We start from the raw sequence: 27,666 nt of genomic DNA, 5'->3' as shown, positions 1-27,666 counted from the left end.
CCTATGATTTGATTGTACTACGAGGAAAAATAATACAGGGGTGATATCCTAGCTTACAGAAAATACGTTACTGAAATTTATGTGTTGCTAGCCATTTCAAGCAAACAAAATAAATAAGAATAGATGATGTGCGAGGCAGGCGAGATGTAAGTAGCAGACAGGCAGGCTCAGGCAGCGTGGCACTGAAAGTACGGAGATCAGGAGTTTGCCGCAACTGAGGGAATGTAGAGGGCGCTAGTGTTTCTTGCTACCATGGGCGAGGATGCAGGAATGATTGTTCTATGAAGGGAGGGAATGTTGTTATTCTTGCTGCTGCTACTGTTGTTGTGCAGGTCGTTTTGTACACGGGTTTGACAGAACGCCTGCGTAAGCCGAGTTAACCGTTATGAACCAAAGATTCTCTTATTATACGTTCCTTGGTAAGGACGTTGGTGTGCCCTTTTCTCCGGTACATCAGCTACAAAACGGTGCATTGAATTCAGTGTTGCTTTTCCTAGGTTTTGTTTGCGCGTCTTCAAACGAAAGGTACGAGAAATAAATATGTGAATCCAGGCTTGTTTGGTGACAGTGGTATGTAAGATGGTTCAGTATTGTGACGGGGAGAATGGCAGGCGATGCGAGACGCGTATGGGACCTGTAAGGTCGACCTGTGCCGCCATTGTCTTCAGTACCTTGTGGAAAGAACTCTCTCTCTCTCTCTCTCTCTCTCTCTCTCAACAACAAAGAGGGAAGGAGAACAAGGGTTAAGTTGAGATATAAAAGAAGAAAAGAAAGATATGATGATTAAATTTGCATGTTTTAATAGTTTATTATGTCATATGCATTTCGATTTTGTAGATGTCACTTTCAGAACAATTATTTTCACCCGAAACTTCCCGGATCGTTCATTTTAACTTATACTGTAGAAAACTTTGCATCTTGTGGGAGGGTTCGACTACGATGAAAAGACTGGCAGGCCGCCTTGAAAATGAGTTAGAATAAAATACTAATCGCGACTGGGCATAGCGTTCGCAGGTGACTGCTGTCTCTCCTCCCTCTTAGAGCGTCATGAAAACACCGAAGAATCAATATGAAGGTGCGATTAATTTATCCATGAGGAGTGTCCTCGCTTAGGACTGAACCCTTCAGAGGTATAGAAAGATGTAGGTTAGAATTGCTTTAAATACACCTATCCCATATCAAGCGTGTGACACTCCCACAAACCTCCTATACAAAATAAATGCGTAATAAATTAACAAATTAACTAATTAAAAACATGAAACAAAAAGGAAAAAAAATGCAGTCAACCTGTACTTGTCTACTGTAGGCTATTGACAAATCGACTTGTCGGTGTCAAGATGAATTAATTAACAGGTCCACCTTTTTCTCCTTCATGTATTGGGTTACCAACTTAATGTTACATACATATTGTACTGAATCGCCGCGTGTACTGACAACTTGCTTTGGTGAATTCAAAGATAAAGGAGATAAATATTAAGGATTAAGGAGATAATATGACGATGTTCATTTTAATAAATATCAAACATCTGCATACAATGCCACACACTCACAAATAAATAAATAAATAAATAAATGTGCAAGTGCGTACACGGTATACGATGGTGAATCATGTTCTATTTTAATTTCCCTATTTTCTAATATTTTTTTCTCGTATTCTTTCTCTCATCTCTCATATCTTTTCATGCAGTTTAGCGATTTTGCTTTTGTAATTATTGTGTCATTATCATTGTTCATTCAAGCATTATTTCCTATCACTCTCTACTATGATAATTTTACTCCTAGTTCTTATTTCCTTTCATACAATTTAATGATTTTCTTTAACTCTTGTTTCAGTTTCGTTGTTCATCCGAGGCTTGTCCAAAATTTCTCTACATTCTATTATTCTCCTTACGTATTTCCTAATGCAAGGTAGTTTTTGCCTTTGCTGCACACATTTCCTACAGCCAGTGTCAGGGGACATCGAGTAGCCAATCACAACCCGGGGCGACGAGAGGCTGGCCAATCACGGAGGATTGTGGACGCTGCTGAGACTGAGGCACCCTATTGGCGAACACAGCCGAGCGGCGAGGCACGGAAGGGCGCCCGTCATGAGGATTAAACTAGATCTTAGCGACTTTTTGGAGGATGAGAGGAAGTTTTCTGTATTAAAAGTGAAGCCGAAGGAGACGAAGACCGTGCGGGATGTAATCAGCAAGATCAGCCAGCTGTTCAGCGTCTACGGGGAGGAGTGTGGCGAGGGTAAGGGATTGCTACTGCTACTATTGACATGTTTTTGTTTGTGCTTATGTCGCTTGTGCTAACTAGAAGACGGAATATCCTGTACTCCATCAGTAAGTGGATACCATAGTGCAATATATGTTAATGCTCCATCATCTGCACACATGAATTTTTAGTGACAGTTCTGTAATGGTTTGCTTCGTTTTGCAAGCCATCTCTGGGTTATGTCGTACAGGTGAAAAAGCCATTAACACTGTAAAGGAAATTTTAAGGTCTTATCTGGTTGGCTGACCCCACTGTCATGTCACAAAGCAAGGTGACAACGGAGCTAGCTTTTATGATAACCACTGGCTATCCAGTCACGGTAGTCAGGTTCATCAATTTAGAGTTTAAGAGGATGGGTGGCCCAGAATTTTTATGTGTAGTGGACTAGCAGTGTTTGTAATTCCACATGATAGGACTGCAGCTTTTCCTCATAACAGCCTGGAAGCCCAGTGGGTAACCAGGATTTCTTGGTAAGGGAAACAGTAAGTAATATAACACTCAAAAACAGAAATGCTAGGCTGTAGCTGGAAGGGAACTCCATACGCCAACCCAACTCAAACAGTCCCATCTACTTATGTAGCAGTCCTAACTGCTGATTTAGCAACATAATAACTGCTCTTACCTGTTTATGTAACAATCTCCTAACTTTTGACAAAACAATTCTTATACAAGCAAGATAGGAAGTTTCTATGATTTATTTATTTATTTATTATTCTTTTTGTTTGTCTTTCCCAACCATTTTTTAATTACCTAGCATATGTGTTGATGGTACATCTGCTCTTCAGATCCCAAGGTTGCACTTTGTTGGTAAAGAAATATGAAAAGTGGTTGAAGCTGTTATGGAGATTTACTTTTATATAGTTCATGTCTATTAGGTGTCTAATTCTGAAAAGGTAAAAGAACGAGTGAATGTGATTGGATTTTTTGAAAAGATGCACTGCACGTCTTTTCACTTATGTCTAGGAATTAGGATGTACTGTAGTGGCCTAGCTTTAATTTACTTTATTGACACTACAGATGATGACCAGACCAGAGCACGTTTGGGGCTCTTTGATGAGGAGTTCTACATCCACCCTGATGAGACGGCTGCTGTCCTGGAGGATTCTGGTGTTTTGAAGTAAGAAAACATGGTGAACAAATAAATACAGGTCACTCATCTCCTTCGTTGCCTTTGTTAACAGTTCACAACTGGTGCACATGAAAGCTTTGAGGGTGACTGATGTGTTGCAGAAGTGTGTTTCATCTGGTATGAGAGAATGAAGCCATTCCTTCTGCTATTCATGAATGATTATGTTTTTAGGGGCATCCAAATACCTTTTTGTAGTCATGTTACATAATATGATTGGGAAAAAAGAGTTAACTATGGATATAAGGCACCAGATGAAAATGATGACTGATTTAAGTGGAGCAAGAGGCAGTAGACACCTGTCGAAATGATAATTACTCCCAGTGAGGTCTGAAGCATTGGATCAGGGGGTGCTGTGAACTCATCAGTAACCCAACTGTGACCTCACTGAATGTTTCCCTTTGTGTCTCACAACACAAGGGGGTAGTCACAGCCTGCTCTCTAAAGACAACTCTCTTCCTTCACACAAAACTACATGCACCCAATTACACCCTTTACTCAAAATTCATTATTAATATGGAGACTCATATACCAGCCTCAGAGTCCCTATCTGAGGAGGGGACCACAAATGTTCCCAGGTCAGACTGCTCTTCTGGTATCAGTCCTAAGTGTCTTGATACCCCTCTCAACTTTCTTCATTAAATTCTGTGACATTTGCAGTCTTAGATCTAATTTTCAATCTGTAGAACACCACCTCTCCTCTACTAAACCTCACCAAAACACAGGTGTCTGAGACAACTGACAGTAGCTCCTTTTCTGTTCCCTCCTACTTTCTCTATCCTCATTTTCAATCCAAAGGTGGATGTTATGTCTGTCTGCGCAACGACTTAACCTGCTCGTGCCCATGTTCATGAATCTTTTGAATTTTCCACCATCTGGCTATGACTACAGATTCACTCTTAAACCAAATTTATCTGTGCTATATATCTTTCACCTAACTCCTCTTACTATAAAAAAATTCTCTGACCTTTTAAATTCCAAAATGGAGCACATTCTGACTCTCTTCCCTCTTGTGAAGGTCCTCATTCTTGGAGATTTCAATGTTCACCACCAGCTTTGGCTTTCCTTTCCCTTCACTGACTATCCTGATGAACTAGCCTTTAACTTTGCTATCCTCCATGACCTAGAGCAGTTGGTGCAACACACTTCTCGTATTCCTGACCGTCTTAGAGATACGCCCAACATTCTTGATCTTTTCCTCACCTCTAATCCTTCTGCTTATGCTCTCACTCTGTCTTTTCCATTGGGCTCCTCCGATCTTATATCTGTATCTTGTCCTATTGCTCCGATCCCTCCGTAAGTGGAGGTGCCTCTAGAGTTTTGTTTCTGCTAATTGGGGGGAGCTGAGGAGGTATTACACTTATTTTCCAGGGAATGACTGCTTCCACGTCAGAGACTTATCTGTATGCTGGTCACATAACAGAGGTCACTCTTTCTCTCACCTTAAACCTTCCAAACTTTGGTTTAACACAGCCTGTTCTCACACTATACGAGATAGAGAGGTAGCCCATGAAAGGTACTTGAGCTTTCCATCACCTGAATCTCATGCGCTTTATATTTCTGCTCGGAATCATGCCAAGTCTGTTCTCCAGTTAGCCAAAAAACTCCTTCATTAATAGAAAGTGTCAAAATCTTTCAAGATCTAACTTCCTTCATGACTTCTGGCACCTAGCCAAAAAGATCTCCAATATTTTTGCTTCTTCATCTTTCTCTCCTTTACTTCAACCTGATACCATCTCATCTATTTCTAAAGTGGAACTCTTCACTCAAACTTTTGCTAAAAACTTCACCTTGGATGATTCAGGGCTTGTTGCTCCCTCTCCTCCACCTTCTGACTACTTCGTGTTACTCATTAAGATCCTTCACAGTGATGTCACTTTTTCTCCTAAATCTATTAACACTGGTGTTCCTCAGGATTATATGCTGTCACCCACTCTCTTCCTATTATTCATCATTGATCTAAACCAAACCTCTTGTCCTATCCACTCCTACACTGATGATACCACCTTGCACTTTTCCACGTCTTTTTGTAGATGTCCAACCCTTCAGGAAGTTAACAGTTCACGCAGGGAAGCCACAGAAAGCCTGACTTCTGATCTCTCTAGGATTTCTGATTGGGGCAGAGCAAACTTAGTATTGTTCAATGCCTTCAGTGACACTCAACTGTCCCCTCTTCTACATTGAACATCCTCGGTCTGTCCTCTACTTATAATCTAAACTGGAAACTTCACATCTCATCTCTAGCTAAAACAGCTTCTATGAAGTTAGGTGTTCTGAGTCGTCTCTGCCAGTTTTTCTCACTCTTCGACATGCTAATTCTGTACAAGGGTCTTATCTGTCCATGTATGGAGTATGCTCTACATGTCTGGGGGCGTTCCACTAATACCGCTCTTCTAGACAGGGTGGAATAAAAAACTTTTCGTCTCATCAACTCCTCTCCTCTAACTGACTGTCTTCACCCTCTTTCTCATTGCCATAATGTTGCATCTCCTGCTATCTTCTACTGCTATTTTCATGCTAACTGCTCTTCTGATTTTGCTAACTGGATGCCTCCCCTCCTGCAGCCTCACTGCACAAGACTTTCTTCTTTCTCTCACCTCTGTTCTGTCCACCTCTCTGATGCAAGAGTTAGCCAGTATTCTCGGTCATTCATCTATTTCCCTGGTAAACTCTGGAATTCTCTGCCTGCTTCTGGGTCTATGCCAACTGGGTCTGTATACCAATGGCTGCATGTGCCAGCATCCCTCTCCCTGGGAATGATGAGATTGCATCATTTTCATGCACTCAGTACTGTCATTTTCCATTCACCTCTATTATTTACAAATGCTCTCACTTGTTGCACAGTTATTCCTCCCTCTTTTAATGTTAATTGAATGACACATATTTAGTGTTTAGTTTCTGACTGAAGGAATCACTTTTAAGTGGTTGCATTCCATACTGGTGTTTGTTTCCAGTAATAGTAATTTTATGTTCTAAATTCCAGATTGAAATCACTTCCAAGGCCTGGAACTAAAGGAAAAAAGAAAAAAAAGTCTAAAAAGGAACCAATACCAGTTGTTATAGCTGAAGACGATGAAAGAAAGAAGCTGCAAAGAGATGTGGAGGAAGAGAAAAAAGCTCAAGGAGTGCAGGAAATGAAGAATGACTTGAAGAGCAGCCAGGCAACATCCAAAGAGGCAACTAGAGCTGAATGGTTGGAAGGAGAGGAAGATAGGAAGACTAATAAGAAGCGCAAGAGATGTCAGTTTGCTGAGGAGGTGGAGGAGCTGCAGAGGAAAAAAAGGAGTAAAATAGAGGATTGGGAACCTGGTCTAGATGAGTCTAGAGGAGAGCAGCACTTGAAGGGGTGGAAAGAAGTGGAGTCTGAAGAGAAAAAGAAACGGAAGAAGGAGAGGGCCAGCAGAGAACTATCCATCTCAGACACATCACAGGAGGAGCGGAGAGGAAAGAAGAAAAAAGAACAATTACAGCAGCCTTCCAAAGATGCACATGACATGGCCAGTAGCCACAAGAAAATTGAGCAGCATGCATCTATTATGGAGCAGCCTCACCTTAAAGAATGGAAAAAACAACGGCTCAAAGATGACAAGGGTGGTGGTAGCAGCTCCTCTTCCTCTCAGGACAAGGTTGTTTCCACCAGCAGCTTCCTCACGAGTCTGGAGGGTATCAGCCAACATCACTGCCGCCGCTCCTCCAATGCTAGTTCTGATCTGGACTTGGATGCAGAAGGCAGGAAACCATGTGTTGCAGATTCTGTGACAGATCCTTTTTCCTCAAAGGGAGAGGGAGAAGAATGGCTTCTCAAAAGGAAGAGGAAGAGAAAGCACAAGGCAAGGGAGCGATCATGGAAGTCAGATGCTGGCACATCACAACCCAGGAATGGAAGAGAGGTACAAAATGTTTGGGATAGTGAAGCAAAACACCCAGTGCTCCCAGGGAAAGTTATGCCTATGACCATTCCAAACACACATATTATATTTAATGATGATGATGATGATGAAGGTAGCACAATCCAAATAAGGTCTGATCAGCCCAGTCATCAGAACAAGATTATCAACCCTACCCTGACTGTAAGCTCAGGGCAACATAATCAACCTGATGCAGTCCTCACACCTGCCATTACTGGCAAGGTGAGGGACATTTCAAGAGAAAGGAGACCCCCAGTAGCTGCAGCATCCCCATCCTCCCATGGGAACAGGAGAGTTCAGGGTTCACTATTACAGAACACAGAGGTTGAGCAATGTAGCACTTTGTACTCAGGAGAGCACTCCTCACAGTACACAGAGAAAGGCAGGGCATTGGTGCACAGAAGACCTGCCCACAACAATGTGGAGGAGCTGGCAACACTACGCAAAATATGTGAGAATAATACCATTACCATCTGCAAAGTTGATTCCTGGAGGAAACAACCCACCAAACCTATAGAGGAACCCAGACCTGCCCTCTCCCCTCCTCTTCGTCGGGCACCGCCTTCTCCCCCTCACTCACCATTACAAATAGTACATGACAGCAAGCATAGTGCATCTCTTCAGGCCCTAACTGCTATGAAAAACAGAAATGTTCCAGTGGTGTTCTCTGGAGTGAGAGCAATGGGTGTTAGACCTATACAAAGGAGGAGTGGTACCAGTGCTCCTGTCAGACCACCCATAGCTAATGGCAGTCCAGGACTGGCCAGCCAAAACACCACAATTCTACCTGCAGATGATCCTCTACAGATCTTGTCAAGCAACTTAAGTGAAATTCAGCAGCAGTACAACCAAGGCTATGAGCAAACACGGACAGAACAGAGGCCAGCAGCATTGAACTCTTTAGGTGCCATCTTGTCAGCCATGAAAACAAAACCACAAAGTAGTACCACAGATTCATCACTAATGAACCATGACAAAGAGAAACCTAAAAGTTCCCTTGTATCTGGAAACAAAGGGGATGCTGGTGGCCTGGGTACCTCAGACCTTATCATTTTAGGTTGTATTGAGGGCACAGACAGCAAGTTGGCAGCTTCTCCAAGCAAAAAGGAAGGGTTACCAGATGTTTACTGTGTGTCTCCATCCAGTCCATCCATATCCACACACCAGGCCAGTCCATCCAGGCCAGTGTTTCAGGCAACTTCATCTAGGCCAGTACCTCAGACCAGCCAATCTAGACCAGTGCTCCAGACCAGCCACTCTAGGCTAGTGTCCCAAATTAGCACAACTAAACCATTATCCCAAACCAGCCCTTCCAGGCCAGTATCCCATCTCAGTCCACCTAAGTCAGTGCCCCAAACCAGCATATCTAAGCCAATTCCCCAAACCATCCCGTCAAGGTTAATGCCCCAGGCCAGCCCATCTAAATCTATGACAGAGACCAGCCTTTCCAGGCCAATACCACATACAAACCCATGCAGGCCTGTTCTCCAGACAAGCCCATCTACACCATTACTACAAGAGAACCTATCCAGGCCACTCTCCCAATCCATGCTCTCCAGAACTCTACAGCAGACTTGCCCATCCAAGCCACTGGAACAGGCCAGGCCCCCACACGTGGCCACAGTACCTTCAGCCCCCAAGTGGCCTGTTGATGAAGTTGTTGATCTAGAGAGTGATGATCAGTCTGAGGAAGTCACCTGTGATAAAAGTGATGGCAAGGCTGACAGTGTTACTGTTGTTGCACCACCAGCAGTTACAGCAGCAGAGAGTGGGAAGTTGGCAGGTACAGTGGAAAGTAGTAACAGGAAGGATATTGAGGATACCACAGAGCTCTCTAGAAACAGAATAGACAAGAACACTGATGCCAGGGACCTACATGCTCCAAACAAGCCAACTTCAATTTCTGGCAGACTAGTAGAGGGTGGAATGAGCACTGGTCAATACATTGCAGAGATTCTTGAGGATTGTGAAATGGTGGGACTTTCAGGCAATGGTACAAAAAAGGCTAGTGCAGCAGATGCACGAAAGGAGGTAGCTGCTCTTGTGCATCATTCTGAGGTTGTGGAAGAGGAGGTTGTGTCAGATGAAGATGAGGTGATGCTGGAAGATGATGGGGATTGTGTGGAAGATGTGGAAGGAGAAGTTGAGGAGGAAGAGGAAGATGAAGAAGAGGAGGAGGAGGAGGAGGAGGAGGAAGGAGAAGAGGATGAAGTGGAGGAAGAAGTGATTGAGGAAGTGCAAGATGAAGAGGAGGAAACGGATATATATGCCAACATAGATGATGAAGATGAGGAGATGGAGGAGGAGGAAGAGGAAGAAGATGACTTTGATTATGAGATAATTAAAGAAAGTGGTCCCTCTGTCCTCATGACAGCTAAAAGGCAGGAGGCCCAATCCTTGGCCTCAGATGGTGCTAGAGGAAGTGCTGGGGCACCTAATCATAGCAACACTTCTTTCAAAATCCAAGACAGCACCTCTTGCCCCAGTGACTCACCTCCAAAGGAAAGCATGGGGTCCTCTCACATCCCTTTCAAAACACTTGAAAATGAAGACCAAGGCCAGATTGCTTCTCTTGTGGCAGAACCTCAGATCACTTCCATCCTCACAAAACCTAGTGAGGCTACACCTTTTGTGACAAAATCTCTGGAGGTCATACCTGTCATGACAAAATCTGCTGAACCCACAGATGTCTTGATGTTATCTCCAGAAACCAGTCCTGTCATAACAAAAACTTCAGAGTCTGCTCCAGTTGTCTCCCTATCTCCAGAGCTTATACCTGCCATGACAAAACCACAGGAAGTCTCTGTTGTAACTGAACCTGAGGTAGTCACTTCTCTTGCATCAGAACCTCAGGTGACATCTGATTTAGCAGAAACTGAGGATGACACAGCAATTTTGATTGAACCTCAGGAAAACACATCTTTAGCTGAACCACAAGAAGTCAAGCCTGTTTCAACAGAACCTATTATGACAAAGCCTCAGACAGCCATGCCTTTTGTCATGGAACCCAGTGAAGTTACACCTACTATGATGGAACCTGTGGAGGTCATGCCTGTTATTAAGGAACCCAAGGAGGTCATGACTGTCAGTATGGAATCTGAGGTAACACCTGTTACTACAAAATCCGAGGAGATTGCACCTGTCATTATAGAACCTGAGGAAATCTCACCTGTCATGACAGAATCTTCAGAAGCTGTCTTGAGGAAATGTGAGGAAGCTAAGCCTGTGTCTAAGTCCCATGAAACAATCAGAAGAAATAGGCCTGGAAATTCCCCTGAGGATAATGGAGAAGCACAGAATCAAGAGGTATCAAAAGACAGTCAGTCTGCAACCATCGCAGCTGTCACTGCCACCTCTTCTACCAGTGTTGCCAACAGTGGGGAACAAAAGACTGAGGAGTTGTCCAGAGATGCTGAGCCAGCCAAGGTAAGTGAAGCAGGAATGGAGGTTGCACTACTAGCTTCCTCATCAGCACAACGCTCACCTTCCCCTGAGATGATTAATGTGACGCCGGCGATACCCCCCAGTGCTCGTTCTTCAGACACTCATGTCCACACCCTCATCCATCACACCACCATAACCAACATTGTCCCCTCACCTTCTTTGTTGCCCCCACACCACCACCCCAGTCAACAAAATCCACAGCACCATAGCCCCTTCAGGTCCCCCCTTATGGCTTCTCCATCCTTTCCCCACCATCAGCCACACCTTAATCTTAACCCCTCTACTCACTCCCCCTTCCTGTCCCTGCCTGCCCAGTTTGCCCTTGGCCAGCTCATGAACCAGTCACTTTACCAGTCCATCCCATACCCCAACCCCTGCCCCCCAACTTCTGTTCCAACCTCGCCTACCTGCCAGAATCGCTTCCCTCCTGGTCACCTGAGTGTAGCTGCTCTCAGAGGTGCACCCCTTCGTGCTGGTACATTTAATCAGGCTCTGCAGCAGACCCACCCACATCCCCTCCTTGGTATGCCACTGTCCAACGTAAGGCTGGCTGGGACACAACAACAGCGACATTTCATGGCCATGATCACTCCACAACACTACTCACTCCAGCAGAATCCTAATTTTTGAGGTGTCTGAAGTTGTCTGAAAGAAAGTGGTAAATTATCCATTGCTAACATTATCTTCCTGATATCATTCCCTTCATCATCATCCTTATGCTCATCCTCATCATTCTCATCAACCTTTTCTTGGCCACTTTAGTAATTTTTTTTGTTTTTGTATCTTTCCATGTAGCTGTCTATCTTGCCTTCTTTTACGATTCTAGGCTGCCAATGTTACGTTACATGAATATCCCTCTATTAGGTATTTGGTGTATGACTTGTTTTGTCCAGATCCACTATTTTCTTTAGATTGTAATCAAAATGCCCTCAATTTTTGGTTTTATTCCCGATCCTACTCTTATTTTGGTGCCTTATATTCATCTTAAAACTTTCCTCATCCTATTTCAAGGCCTTTCACATTTCCTTTAAGGAGAAAAGTGTTGCCTTGCCTGATACTTTTCCCTGATTTTGTTTCCCTCAAGATCTCCTCCATGTCCTCTGTGTTATTGACGAACATCTCCTAATTGTTTATAATGATTGATAAAGCCATCCCACCATAAAAGAGTAGTGATCTCACAGCACTCTTTTATTGATCTTTGTAATGAATGTAGAGTGCAGCATTGTAAGGCATTTAAAATCTGTTCATCAATGCCTTGCAACTTGTCATCAGCTTTTTAATTAATTTGTACAGTACTGTTCCTTAATATGTCAAGATAGTCTGAATGGCAGTTTTTATTTATTTATTGGTCTTCTTTTAGTATGTGTGGACCTACTGTAAAGAATTCTATGCTAATTTTGTTAAATACTTCACCACTGTCAAGTAAATATTTGTTAATTTCAGTTATTTAATATCATTTATTGATTTTGAATGTCCTCTTCATTTTACAACAAAGCACTTGAGTGTCATTTATTTAGAGATGATACCCTCAGTATTTAGAAGCCATTGTTGTTCAAGAAAAGAAAGGATAACAAGTTGTATAGCATTTTAAGAAGTGTGGAAAGGGCAGCTGCAAATTCTTGTCCAACTGGTGCTACTCTTAATTTGGTAAATTTGTGTTGGGTGTGAGCTGCAACAGAATTCAGCACATTTTCTCATCTCTGGTGTGAACCTTGCACATTTAAATGTACATATATTACATATTAATTACTCTGATAATATCTAGCATTACCAAAAATTTGAATATATGCCTGAAGTTACTGAAATCAAACTAGATTTATTGTAACATTTGTGTGTATAAGATCTATTAAGGAATGTTTTGTGTGCATGTGATGTCTTGTTGGCTTAACCTCATTGTACTTGTGCTGCTCCCACTGTGTTGACCATATTATTGGGGTGAAAGATAGTGTACATATTAGTCTCTAGAGAGTAACACTGGGAAGTATAGAGCTTTTGGTTCTTTCATCATCACTGTCACCATCATCATTTGCACCATCTTCATCTCCTCAAGTTTACTCATAAATCTTATGTTTTTGTATCAGTGGCCTACCTCGGGTTTATTACCATTCCTGGGTTAGTATTTAGTCAGCTGTTATCAGTTGTCAAATTAATTCTTAAATTGTCATTAGGTAAACTTGGTATGAGTGACATCAGGTCATCAGTGCAAGTTTAACTTATTTTTTTGCATGGAATCTCATACAGTATTGTCATAATTTAGTGAAAATAAGTTTCAGTGTCAGCTTAGTGAGTGAAGGCTAGCCTGTCAGGGAATTCATCAGCCAGGTGTATCTAACAATGCAATGCCAAAACAGAGAAAAATGGAGACTATTCTGCCCCCTTCAAGAATCCCCTTCAAGGAGGAAGGTTTCTGAAGGGGAATGAGGCTTCAGAGGTATATAGATAGATGGTTTAATTTATAGATGCATTGGAAATAGGTAAGCTTTTACATTTTTATTGAAAAAAAAAAAAAAATCTTATGTGCCATTAGATGCAGTATCTTTGGTGATTTAGAGTTCTGTACTTTGCCACAATAAAGCATTTGTTCCATGACATCATGACATCTCAAATATGTTATTTTGTCTTTACAAATATACCTAATATGATCACTTTGTCTTAAAGTAATCTGTAATAAACTTCTTGTTCTAGGAACACTCATTACTCAACATGTCATGATGATGTAGTAGTAATGTACCACATTCTTGTAGGATTGGTAAAGAAGTAGTACTATTAAACTAATATTTGAAACTTTATACTGACTCCTTTCATCTATCACTTCTACAGCTTGTTTCTCATAGTCATTCACTTGATAAAATCTTTCTCATCTGTATGTGTGTGTGTGTGTGTGTGTGTGTGTGTGTGTGTGTGTGTGTGTGTGTGTGTGTGTGTTTGTGTGTGTATTTATAGGTAATCATGTTTTATCTCATACTCGAAGGGAACTGGCTAAAGGAATAGTTTTGTAGCTTTCAAGCAGAAAAATTAGAAACATCATCTTTATGACAGCTAATGGTCCCGTGAACACATCCTTATTCATGTTCATACTGCTTTTGTGTTTTTATACAGTTGGGTCCAAGAATTTTGGAATTCATCACAGTGTTTGTGTGTGTGTGTGTGTGTGTGTGTGTGTGTGTGTGTGTGTGTGTGTGTGTGTGTGTGTGTGTGTGTTGTCGATTTATGCCCACAGCGTTGAGCACCCAGGCCAAGGTGAGTTTCATCACAGCAAGGTGAGGTAACATCAGGCATAACCACACAATGGAACAGGAAACATCCCCAAGGTTAGGGTAATAGGAGTGGAGAAACTGTTGGCAATGTTGCCTGAGATGGAAACATGTAACAAGTTTCTGTTTCAGGCAGCATTGCCAATAGCTTCTCCATCCCTATTACTCCAACCTTGGGGATATTTCCTGCTCCATTGTGTGGTTATGCCAGGTATTTCTTCACATTGCTGAGATGTGTACTAAATTCCTGAAGCCAACTGCACACCTTGGTCTAGATGCTCAGTGACCTGGAGAGATGTGACTTTTAGGAAATGCAGTGGAATGGGCAGGACTGGATGATACTTTGTTAATTCTAATCGACGTTGTTTCAAGGGTTCACATTTTCTAAGTTTCTAGTTTGTCATTCAAAATATTGACCACATTCTTTCAATGTAGATGATTGCTGCATTCAAATATATTTGTAGTGTACAATATATAGCCATATTTTGCACAAACAGAGAGTACTTTATTTTTGTGTTAACTTATAGAAAAGTGATTTATAAGTTTGGACTTCTGTACATTTTAGGTGCTGTGTGGAAGAGTGGTGTAAGCAACATTTTTAGAACATCAGAAAAAATGGATCAGGGTTTTCCCATCTTCATTGCCACAATAATTTAGTTGTTATGGCTAGAAAAACAGTTTTAAAACCATAAAAATATTGTTGAGAGAGAGAGAGAGAGAGAGAGAGAGAGAGAGAGAGAGAGAGAGAGAGAGAGAGAGAGAGAGAGAGGTCATAATAATAATAACTGATAATTCCCTGACACTCAATGGAGGTAGCTTCTATGTGCATCAATTGCTGTACCTTTACACTCCTTTCCCCTTCCACATTCTTAAGAGACGCTTGCTTGCACAAGTAGCTGCGTGAGTAATTCAGAATGTTTTGCAGAACTTCCAATCTTTTTGCCAGTGCAGGCAGCATGCTACAATGATGGAGAATGACTGAAAGTGGTGCCATGTGGTCCTAACTGGAAAATGGCTTGGCCATCACTTACACTACTCCTCCATGTGGTGCCTCATTTGTTGATGCATCCTTTTTTACTTTTACATTTATTTATGGGTTGATTGACAATTTGATTTTTTTTTAACTAAAGGTTATTTACTTTTACTCTTTTTATTATGTGAGTTTGGAGTTTTCATGAAATTTGTCATGGGGCCTGATCTTCTCCCTTGTTACACCATCATTGTGAAAAGTGACACTTGCCATTTGCGGAAAATATTTCAAACTAGCTTTATTTAGTATAGTATTTATTTATTTATTCAGTTGAGAGAGAGAGAGAGAGAGAGAGAGAGAGAGAGAGAGAGAGAGAGAGAGAGAGAGAGAGAGAGAGAGAGAGAGAGAGATTACTTAAAGTGCAATATTTTTACAATATTAATATATAAAGTAAAAAAAAAGGATGGTAGGGAGTTTATAGGCATGTTTGTGTGTGTGTGTGTGTGTGTGTGTGTGTGTGTGTGTGTGTGTGTGTGTGTGTGTGTGTGTATGCATGCATGCAATTCACCCATGGTCTTAGATAGATCATGTAGTGGATTCATGATTGCCAGCTGTCACCATCCTTGAGTGATCTAAGAAATCATACATTCTAATCTCTGCAGAAGGCTGAGATCTTTCATTAACCACACAAAACTCCTTGCTCATGTGAAAACCTTCAATAACCTTAGCAGGGATCAAAATGGAGCTTGCAAAATGACAGACAAGAATGTTACCACTAAGCTAGCATTTGGTGTGTGTGTGTGTGTGTGTGTGTGTGTGTGTGTGTGTGTGTGTTGTCATTGTTGTGACTTGTTGCATAGATAGAATCATGAGTGATATTGTTAGTGTTGTGTGTGTGTCTGTGTGTGTTCTCTTTCAGGTATGTATCATGCTTTTTTTTTATTGCATTGTCATTTTCCTGTCACAGTGTTTTCATTAATTCAAATTATCATCTAATATGTTCATACATTTTTTTTATTGAGGTATTTTTGTACTCTAGTATAAAAAGTAGTGTAGAATAATGTAGTATTAGAATAATTACTAAGATTTTTTAGTATGATATGCATAACTTGTCTCTTGCCAGTTTTATGGCACTTATTCTCATTTTTTAATATATTTAAAAAGTTACTGAAAATGTGTGATGTATGTAACTGATCATAGTTGTAAGGGATTACGTGTATGTCTTTTATTGATCACTGCTCAGATTTTTTCCTACCTTGTGACAAATTTCTTCATCTCTCCCATTTAGTTGTCTCTTCATATTTATAATGCACACTGCCTCAAATAACTTCTGAGATGCTTCACTCAATACCTTTTATCCTGATGAATTGGATGTTCCATCATGTCATGATTGTTAACATGCCTTTCATATATGGGAGTCCCTATGGATGGGCTGTGCCACAGGAATGTGTTATTGAGAACAAGCTTTGGCAAATGATATTATGAGAGAGATTATAAGTGCATATATTGATAATCAGGTTAGTGAGTGACATGTCCTTTGCAAATGCAGTGTAAAATATTCCGGTCAATCCCAGAGAAGAAATGCATTTTAAGACAATGGCAGACATCTTCTGTGATTTCATACTCATTCCTTAAGTGTTGCCCTTCAACTTCATACTCCTTACATTTTATCTATTTAGATATCATATTAGTCATGTGCTGCATATGTCTGAGGCATGTATGGTGTAAAAAGTCATGTTGGCTGTCTGGTATTTTTCCAGTGGCTGCTTTTTCAGTCTTCCACACAGCCTCTTTTGATAACTCTTTGATGGTGTCAGAACTTGTGTTCATGTCATTGAGTTACAGCAGGAAAATCATATTGTATAATATGACTGGCCATTATCCTGCCCTGGCCTTCCTTCCTTTCTTTCTTCCTTCCATTATGCAGTATGTGTTTTTGTGTCTTGATTTGTGGGATAAGTTACAACTCAGCTTTTCCAGTTTGTAAATCTTCCATTCATGCTTCTGTTGCTAATCATGTTTTAGTAAAAGTTCCAGAAGCAAATTCTGATTCCTGAATATTTAAACTAAATAAGCAAGACATAAATAGTACACTGATAACATGACTGGAAGACTTGCCTGAGGAAAATGTGAGGAGGCACTGGCTATGTGAGAGAGTGTATGTGTGTGTGTGTGTGCGTGTGTACATGAGTGGATGCACACACACACATATAGACGCATCCAAATGTGTACATATCAGAGCTTTCTCATGGGTTCCTCCACAAACCTTTGTCCACATTACTCAAGTGTCTTTGTGGTGGTATATGATGTGTACCAATTTTTGGCCATAAGGCATCCCATGAATGTTAGGAAATCAACACTACTTGAGGCTGCAGTTCATGCTCCTCTAGCTGTTGACTTACTCTGTATAATGTAGTTCAATGTAAGTCTTCAGTAAAATCCCAAAGCCAAACTATTAAGGATTTTATTTCAACTTGAAGGAACATGGTAAAGGGTTTCAATCATTTAATTTTTGGGTGGACCAGGGCAGAGGAGAGCTGTTAGAATTTCTGCCTCAAAGAATATTAAAGTAATTCAAGTTGGAGAAAATTTACAAAACACTTATCAATCTGCAAGACCAAGAAGAAAAGTTAATAAGCTCTGTAGTACAATAGTGGACTGAAGCACTGCTGTGGAATGCTCTTTCCATTTTGGCATTTCATTCTTATGGCTCTACTCAAGTAGCCTTAATGGCTCAATACCTGCACATTACACTAACAGTTATGATCCTAGTAAAGGCTCGTAACTCATGAAGCTGTAAGCTACGTACACACCAACTGGTGAACATAACACTATAACATCCAACTGGCTGGGCATCTCACCCTATGAGGCTGGTGGGTCAAACTGTGGCACGCTGGCAAGACTTGAGTGGGCTGGGTCCGAGCCTCTTCCTGTCTTTGCAACACTGCAACCCCTGCCCTCCTCAAGCCCTATCACACCCAGGTAAGCCAATACCACCCTCTTTAAAGAACACAGAAGCACAGTCCCTCCATATAGTTTGGCTTTGGGGATTTTATTGTATTCAGTTTTGGCAAGTCCAAATATAATCTAACAGGTGTAGGGCAGTAGTACAGTATGTGTGAGGGCTTTTTTTTTTTTTTTATCAAAAAACTTTTGTTCCCCTTGGCCAGTGACTCTCATAAAAAAGAAAAGAAAGAAAAATGTTTGTTCCTGATCAAAACAGTAAAGCCTCCAGTCATGTACATATGTGAAGTGTGTGTGTGTGTGTGTGTGTGTGTGTGTGTGTGTGTGTGTGTTTTGTGTGTGTGCGTGCTTATTTATATGATATAAGTGAATGTATAAGAAAGACATCTAGAAGATAACCAAGACTTGCAAGAAAAACCAAAGATGAACCCAGGAATTGCATTTACTTAGTTGTAGCTTGGAATTGTAGTAAGTAGATATTTACTTGCACAGCAAGAAATTGCTGGAGATTGGTCACTTATGTTGTAGTTTAGTGAATCACTCTATTGGGATTGGCTGTATCAATTGTGAAGATGAACTTGGACAGCATGTATAGCTGACACCAGTTCAGTCACTTGTTTTTGTATTTTTAAAGTGTTTATCGAAAAGCTGGAAAAAAAAAGGCCTCTAAAGATGCCAGACCCTAAAGGTAACAGTTAGAGGATAGGTCTTAAATAACGTGGAGAAGTGTCTTGAAACCTTGAGATTGGTTAGGAGACTTACAAAGTTTTCAGATGAATGAGAAAATGTTTTAGGAAATACACAGTGCAAGTCGTGTTGGAAAAGAATGTGAAAGCAGAGGATGGCAGGATGTTGACTTAGAAGGATACTATAGGAAAGAAATGGCAGTGTTTTTTGAGGGATTGCTGAATGTATATGAGGGGTAATTTGAGGGATTGCTGAACGTATAAGAGGAGAGAAAGTCTCAGATTGTTGCAGTAGGAATGGAGCAAGGAGTGAATATTATAATTAAATGAGTTCTTGTTAAAATGCAAGAGGTGCAAGAGGCAGTGAAAGTGAAAGCTGGGATAATTGCAGTTTTGCCAGTATATAATGTAGGATTTGTCTTAGAAATTTTTTTTATATTAATAACTCCTAAAAACTTTTTAAATTAAAAATATAAGAAATCTTTGCTGAACAACAATGATGATATTAATGACCTTAACATTTTTTCCCCTCAGGATAACTCCATTCAGTCTAGCAACTTTTCCTACCATGAGTTTCCAGCACTGACAGCTCCACCTAAGGCAGGGGACTTCATAGCGCTCAAGACAGTGGTGATGGAGGAGTGCTACAGTCTTACCCTTACAGACTACCAGGTAGCCAAGGTCCTGGCTGTGGATGGGGTCTGTGTCAAGCTGAGATTTGTTGGTAAGTAAGCATGTAGGACACAGATTCTCTTTATTTATATTTCCTATGAATGTTGCATCTCTCAGAATATGAATAAATAAATGTTGCTGACTGTAGATGATGGAAGGTGCACTTGAAGACCATAGTAAGTCTCCCACTTCCACTGACCTTGCAATGAGGCCTGGGGTCTTTCTGGCTCAGCCAAACTATCATGGACAACATACACACACACACACACACACATACTTTGATGAACCCCCTTGGTTTCAGAACCAAGTATTTACTGGTTGAAGTATTGTCACTATGTTATGTAAAATGCTTGATACATGTAAATAAATTACCAGTAACTTATATCAACAAAGATTGTAGTCCATATCAGCTTGCTCATTAAAGTGACACTGTGTATTTATCTAGTTGTATCGTACAGGGTCCAAGTTCAAATTCCTTTGTCCTGTCTCCATATCTGCAGTTATCCAGTTTCTCTTTAAATTTGCTCACACTGACAGTTTTACTTTAACTATTCCAGAGATCAATGCTTCAATATAGGAAGCTATATTTCTTGATGTCACTGAGACATTTACTCTTCTTAATCTTTTTTGTATGTCCTCTCATACATCTTGTTCCCTTATTTATATGCATCTCCAAAACTTGTCTGTCTACTTTTTCCTTATAGTTTATTAATATGTACATTGTTATAAAGTTTTCCTTTTCTCTTCTCTCTTCCAATGTTATTAATCTCATTTCTTCCAGTCGCTCTTTATAAATCTTTTCCTTCAATTCTGGCACCATCTTTATTGCTGTCCTCTGTATTCTTTCCAGTTTCCTTACATTCTTCCTATGTGGAAACCATACAAATGTAGTGTACTCCAACTTGGGGTGTATCATGGTTGTAATTATTTTTTTCATCATATCCATGTCCATGTACATAAAAGCGACTCTAATGTTACTTGACATCTTATATGTGGATGTAGACCCAAAAATCACACTTATATGTTTCTCTGGTGACAGTGTGTCCTGAATAATCTCCTCTAAATCCTTTTCTTTATTACTTTTCATTATTGTATCTTCACCCATTTTATAGTTCCATGTAGATCTCCTTGTACTTTTTCCTATTTCCATCAGATGACATCTCTTAGGATTATATTCATGTTTCCACTTCAGGCTCCAAGCATAAATTTGATCCAAATCTCTCTGTAGCTCCTTACAATCCTCCTGGCTCTTTATAACTCTTAGCAACTTTGCATCTCAGTAAACATATTAATGTAGCTATTTAATTCTTTCTGCATATCATTTATATAAATCTGGAACATAGTTGATGCTAATAAAGATCCTTGTGGTACTCCACTTGTTACCTCACTCCAGCTTGAAGTATTACCTCTGATTATTGTCCTCATTTGTCTGTCCTTCAAAGTCTTGCATCCATCTTAATATTTTGCCTTTTAATCCTCCATCATTTTCTAGTTTTCACAGTAGGCTTATGTGTGGTACTCCGTCAAATGTTTTTTTATATCCAGATATACAGCATCCACCCTTCCATCTCTTTCTTGCACCATATCTACCACTCACGTATAAAAGCTCAACTTATTTATAACACGATCTTTTTTGTCTAAATCCAAATTGTTGATCTGTAATTACCTAATTTTCTTCCAAATACTGCACCCATTTGTTTTTATTGCAATTTTGCAGAGTTTACCTATGATGCTAGTTAATGATACTGGCCTGTAGTTTAGTGGTTCCATTTTATCACCTCCTTTATAGATAGGCATTATATTGGCCCTTTTCCATTCTTTAGGCACTTCTTCTTTCAACAAACTGTTTACCACATTCCAAATTGTCTCCACCATTTGGTCTCTACATTCTTTTAATACCCACCCTGACACACCATCTGGTCCCATTGCTTTTCTACAATTTAAGTCACTCAACAGCTTGTAGATTTCATACTTTTCCACCTTAATTTCATGTAACCTTTCATTTGACACCACCTGTAGGCACTACAAAATCTGCTTCCTTTTTAAATATGGATTTTAAAACTCTCATTAATTATTTCACTCACCTCCTTATCATCATGTCCTTCTGCCTCTTTTTAAGTTAACAATATGATCTGTTTCATTTTACCATTTATGTATCTAGAAAAGCTTAGGTTCCTCTTTACATTTCTTCACTATATCCTTTTCAAACTTACTTCCTTCTCTTCTTATCCCAAGATATTAATTTCTTGCTTTTTTTATATTATTCTCTATTCCCTTCATTCTACTGCTTCTTCACCTTCCATGCGTTATCCTTGTCCTTTTTGGCTTTAGCATATCTGGCATTATACCAACTGTACCTGCTCATTTTCATTTCATACATTGGTACAAATTTAAACACTCCCTCATTGTACTTATCTAATAGTGTTTCATATTTTGTCTGTACACCCTTGTTTTTCAACAGCTTATCCCATTTTATACTTCCATAAAATTTTTAAGTTCTTCAAAATTTGCCTTTGCATAGTTTAGTCTACCATTTCTGTATTCTTTCCAATCCTTTGCTTTTATCCCTTTTGATTTAACCTCTATTACATGATCACTTTTTCCTAATGAGGATAGATACTTCATATTTGGCTTGGATCCTGGCTTCCTGGTAAACACTAGGTCAAGTATTGAAGGGTGCTCTTCTCTTCTGTATCTTGTATCTTCATCTACCCACTGCTCTAAAGTATTCACCATTGCTAATTGCATTATCTCTTCACTCCACAAATCTGCACCTTCCCCTAGTTCCAGCTCCCAATTTACATTCTTGCAATTAAAGTCACCCATAAGCAACAACTTATTTGTTTTTCTGATCATATTTTCCAAGCATTTCTGTACTTCTTGCATCTTCTTATGCTCATTTGTCTTCCATGCATTTGTCTTGGGTGGTATATATATATATATATATATATATATATATATATATATATATATATATATATATATATATATATATATATATATATATATATATATATATATATATATATATATATATATATATATAGTGTGTGTGTGTGTGTGTGTGTGTGACAATAATCTTTCTCTTTCTTTTTACTGTCTTTAACTGCAATGCCCAAAACTTCTGCCATGCCATCACCATATTCCACTTCTTCAACAAAGATAACTTTCTTCAATATTAGCACTCCTCCCCCACCTGTATCTTTTCTATCTCTCCTGCAAATGTTGTGTCCTTCCTCTTCATTTTTTTTTTTTTTTTGTATTTCCTCTTTTAATTTGGTCTCTGTTAAACATACAATATCTGGCTGGCTATCTCTTAAAATATCCCTTAGTTCCAATATACTTGACACAGTGCCATCTATATTTGTGTACATAACTTTCAGTATATTACATTCCTTCTCAGACTTAACTATATTCCCTCTCTATTTTTTACTTTTCTTCTCTGGCATTCTTCAGCTACCATTTTATCTTTAAATCCACAATTTTCCACAAAAATTCTTTCACTTGTTCCTGTGTCCTTTCTTTATTTTTTGCTTGTAACTTCTCTCATCTCTCAATTTATTCCTCATCCTCATTTAAATCTCTTCTTATCCATATATCTTCATGTCTTCCATCTTTGAAAGTTTACATGTCCCCACCATTACAGGTTCTGCCAATTGAGTACTAAATCTAAATTTTAGAGACCTCACTCCATTTTCAGCATACTTGCTAATCCTCTGAACTTACTCTATTTGCTCCATTATTTCCTCCCCTCCCTCACTCATTACTGCTGCTACTATCTCTTTTGCTCTCTTAAGTTATTCTCTTTCTCTTATAGTCTTTATGGGTAATTTCTTTCCTTTATCACCAAATATCATAACACATTTTAAATAGTGTATCCCTTACTATTTGCTCTTTTTCCTTCATTATCCTTACAATTTTTTTTCAAGCTGCTTATCATGTTTCTGTTTGTGTGTGTGCGCGCGCACTCACGCGTGTGTGCATGCATGCGTGCATGTGTTGCCTATGATAGTTTGGCTTAGCCATTCAGAAAGATGCCAGGCCCCACCGCAGGGATGGTAGAGATGGGATACTTTTTATCGTCTTTGAGAATATGTGACATTACTTTAAATAGGTTTTCCCATAGTTGTTTGGTTCATCAACAACTAAACCATGCCCAGTTCACATGTGTACAATATATATATATTTAATCACGTTTTCCTCACATCCTTAGACATCTAATTCATTTAATTTTTGTGTTGCTTTTTGCATGTGAGCCTTTACAAGTTATCTCTAACTACAAATTATTGAACCACAAGTTAATGAGGTTTTACTATACCTCTTAAATAATCTAAGTTCCCTGCTAAACTTAGAATTTCATATCCATGACTTGTTTGTGTCTTAATAGAACTATGCATTTTACAGATCATGACAGTCTTCTCCATGCTTATTATTCTTCCATTTAGGGTACAAAAAATACCATGGCATTTATCCAGCAAAATCATCATACTTTCCTTTTTATTATAAGCCCCAACCTTTTTTTTCCCTATCATCATTTGTTTATTTAACTCACAACTCATTACCTGTTGACATTCCAAGTCTTTAGGCAGATCTGCAGGGTTGATTCACTGACCATATATATATATATATATATATATATATATATATATATATATATATATATATATATATATATATATATATATATATATATATATATATATATATATATATATATGTATGTATATATATATATAAAGTATTGTTACAAATGCCACAGTTTTGCCAGATCTGCGTACTGCTCAACATACCTTCTTCCGCACAACACTTGCTGTAAAATTCAGGTTATGGCAGGAAGGCCACACGCCATTGGGATTTGGTGGGCAGAGTCATGGCAGGTATAATTTACCAGCGCATCACAGGATGCTCCCAACATGTTATACTTGTCATTCAGCACACTCACTCCTGACACCACTGTTAAACTACTTGTCACCTGGACAAAGGATACAAGTTACAGAGTCTGTCAGTACATCCTGACTTGTCCCAGACCACTTTTAAATAGCTTTCAGGGGACTTCTCGCAACCTTTGAGGATGCACAGGGAACACTACACGGGTGCACACCAGATGGCCAACTACAACTTCCTGCCTCTGGATTTCAGGCCAGACTCTAACTCTTGCCCTTCAGGCCCCTTTTACATGGGACATGATTTTGCTTTGCACTGATCACATAATGATTGGCTCTCATATATTGTGTATGCACATAATACAGGCATCCTGTGGCAGCAACACTCCTTCATGCCAATACCACACTTGCTCACCCTGTTTACATCTTCACAACTGTTACTGCCATAACACTATGCACAACTGTAATTTCCCTTAGGTCCACATTATTTTTTAATTCCCATTTCTTACAAATGGTATTAAGTTCATTTAGCTTTGTTCTTAAACTATTTAAATTTCTTATTCTCAGTGCAGTGTCATTTGCCAAGAGGATTTTATTAATCTTTTTGCACATTTAAAATCCAAGATACCAGGTCTCATTCCTTATTCAACTTCTAAATCTATAAATAATAGTCAGTATGACGAGATTTTTTGCTTTACACCCTTTGTATTCTGCTGCATGCACTTAAATACTTTTGCTCACACAAGCTGAAATCAGTATTAAAAAAAAAAAAAAGTTAGGTATTCTCATTTGTGTAAAAGATACCCATTTAATACCAAATCTTGTTCTACAGATGCTACTAATTTACAAATAGCTAAGGGAGAGGAGCTGAGTAGAGATGACCCTGAAGTGGACACCCAGATCAAGGAGATGGACTGGAGGGACATTGTAGAGCCAAGAGTTCTTTTCTCATCTGGTTAAAGCTTCTTGCTTCGATCACTTGTTGCTGTGCTGACAATAATTTGATGCACCATAAATATTGATTTCTACCAGTGCATTTTGAACATTTTCCCAGTTTTGGAAAGTAAATTGGCAAGAAGTTAGAACTTACAAAAAAAAAAAAAAAAAAAAAAAATCTAATCACCCCAAGATGGAGAAAAAAAAAAAAAAAAATGGGTGTAATTTCAGAGGAATATCATTATGTTCCTCATTTAAAAAAAAGAACTTGGCAGTATTTTCCTTAACTCATCACTACATATAATTTGTTTAATTTATTATGGCTTCCATTATTATTTATAGTAAATTTTTTACAATGCAGAATTAATTTTCCTTTATGCTAGCTGGTTGAATCCCTAAAAGGATTCCTGTAATTTTTAAAAAGTTGACTTCTCTCAGACTTGCATATCCATACACACACTGTTAATGCTCCTAGAAAACCATTGGGTCATCTGAAATTGTACAGTTTGAAAATCTAATGGCTTTTTTTTTTTTTTTTTTTACATTGGTTTTCTTGGAGAATCTCCTATAGATATCCATCATAGTACATTAACACCTAGTTTTCTGGTCAAGGACATTAATTTATATAAAATCTGTTTTAAATGTGAGTTAGGACCAAATGTAATGTTGTTTGACAAATTCTATTAAGTATATATATTTCTTAAAAGTATTTCTGAACATTTTTATTTAATTATCCCCTCCAAGAACAGTCACTCTGAAGCACTGTTTTGAAAATAAGAACAATTAAGTGAATTTGTGAATTTCAAATTAGTAACTTTTTATTTCATAGTTGATTACTTTTAAATATGAAAATTATTTACCATATATGCTGGCTTATAAGACAACTTCAACTCAACAATAATTAAAAAATTATAAAAATTTTGAACCATGTGTGGTTAAACTGAAACCTGTAACCCAACAATAGCAATTTACCATAATTCAAATGCATCCTGCAACCTTGCTGTCGAACAACTAAGGACTACTTTCATCTTACCTAATTGTTTCTGCCTGTTGAGCACACCCTCCTCTGTTTGGGAATACTGTATAGTGTTTACTGAGCTGCAGGAGGCCAAAAGAGGCTTATCAATGAGAACATCCACCACAGTTCTTAATCTTTTAGTCATAATATACTGCTCTTGTCATAGCTGGATGTAATAACTTAAAATAATCGATAACAATAACCTTATTGGTGATAACCAATAACTGATAACTAGCGATAAATTTATCGCCTGATAGCTGGTAAATCAATAAATCCAAACTTCTGATACTAGCAATAATGATTCTGATATTTTAAATAAAAAAAAAAATAAAAAAAAACTGGTAAATCCAAATCTTCATTTTTATCTTTATCTTGGAAAACTTAGAAAATTCTTGAAAAAAACTTCAATGTTTATCCTGTCTCTTCACTAATAAAAAGTACTGTTTTTAAGTAAAATAACTACATTTGATTTTGATGATTGGATGGTTTGAGCAAACAGCTAAATTTTCACATACAGTATGAAGACTTGTGCTTTTTTTTTTTTTTTTTAATTTTTAGGTCATGGGAGAAGCTTAATTCATCACAATTACAGACCAATCTTGCCTCTACAGTCATAGAAAATCTTATTTAACACTTATTTGACTTAAATAAGTGCACCATTCTTGTGGTATTATTTAATATAGCGAGATTGTCAAAACTTAACCCTTTTTCATAAAAATTTGGGATCATCATATATAACCAGTTGCCTCAAGCTAACATACACAGTATGTTTTGAGACTATCACTGGAAAGCTTTAAAGAGAATGGTGCTGGCAAGTGTGGTATTTCCTACTCACTGATTGCTTTTACAAGTACTGCCTTCACAACCTTCTCATACATTTTCATTTCTGCTGTCTTCAGAATCTTACACGCCTTCATTACAACTACCTTTAGAAACTCCTGACATTCCATCTTTATCTTCAGCTCTTGGAAAATTGTCTTCTTCTTGCTGTCCTTGTGGTTTCATTATCATCTTCAGCACCATGCTGAAAAGATGATGCAAGAACACATCCAGTGTGATGTGAATGTTTTTACACATGGCTGAATCTTTTAAACATTTAATAAGATCCTCAATGCTGATTGCTTCCTTTCTGATCGTCTTCAAGAGCGTGTGCACGCATTATCCACTCATTAAGGTCCGTTCACATGAACACACACTGTTTGCAGACAAGTGAGAAATGTTGTCAGTGACAGAATACACTGCCTCTGCCTGCAGACAAACTGTGTGATGTAGGTCAAGTGAATACACCAGATACTGTCTGGGGTCCGTGGAATGATTCCACTGCCAGACAAATGATACAAACCATGGTTCCTACTAGAATCCAATTAGAAATGTTTATATGAGAGCAAAACAGAATATATATATATATATATATATATATATATATATATATATATATATATATATATATATATATATATATATATATATATATATATATATATATATATATATTGCGGTTAATAGATAGGCCTACTGGTGAGCCTGTAATATATAAGCTGTA

At 38.8% G+C, this 27,666-nt stretch overlaps 1 protein-coding gene across 2 annotated transcripts; it reads left to right on the top strand.

Moving 5' to 3' along the window:
* Nucleotides 1-1,812: 1,812 nt before the first annotated feature.
* On the top strand, nucleotides 1,813-25,814 carry LOC135111067 (uncharacterized). Of its 2 annotated transcripts, XM_064023986.1 has the most exons (5): nucleotides 1,826-2,238; nucleotides 3,280-3,379; nucleotides 6,372-10,722; nucleotides 19,149-19,338; nucleotides 25,002-25,814. In XM_064023986.1, exons 1-5 carry the CDS (start codon nucleotides 2,088-2,090, stop codon nucleotides 25,127-25,129), a joined length of 4,920 nt encoding a protein of 1,639 aa, XP_063880056.1. In that variant the 5' UTR covers nucleotides 1,826-2,087; the 3' UTR covers nucleotides 25,130-25,814. The 2 variants fall into 2 exon arrangements, with proteins under 2 accessions (XP_063880055.1, XP_063880056.1); XM_064023985.1 differs by lacking the exons at nucleotides 19,149-19,338; nucleotides 25,002-25,814 and having other exon boundaries at nucleotides 1,813-2,238; nucleotides 6,372-17,419.
* Nucleotides 25,815-27,666: the final 1,852 nt, after the last annotated feature.

This window comes from Scylla paramamosain, chromosome 21, assembly GCF_035594125.1.
Source record: "Scylla paramamosain isolate STU-SP2022 chromosome 21, ASM3559412v1, whole genome shotgun sequence".
In the NCBI taxonomy this organism is placed as follows: Eukaryota; Metazoa; Arthropoda; class Malacostraca; order Decapoda; family Portunidae; genus Scylla; species Scylla paramamosain.
This window is presented reverse-complemented; position numbering and strand designations above follow the sequence as displayed.

Excerpts from the sequence above, each read along its gene's own strand:
- LOC135111067 (XM_064023985.1), top strand. The coding sequence starts at position 2,088 with ATGAGGATTAAACTAGATCTTAGCGACTTTTTGGAGGATGAGAGGAAG. Across the intron at positions 2,239-3,279 it reads CGGGGAGGAGTGTGGCGAGG|ATGATGACCAGACCAGAGCA; the intron begins GTAAGGGATTGC and ends TTGACACTACAG. Across the intron at positions 3,380-6,371 it reads GAGGATTCTGGTGTTTTGAA|ATTGAAATCACTTCCAAGGC; the intron begins GTAAGAAAACAT and ends TCTAAATTCCAG.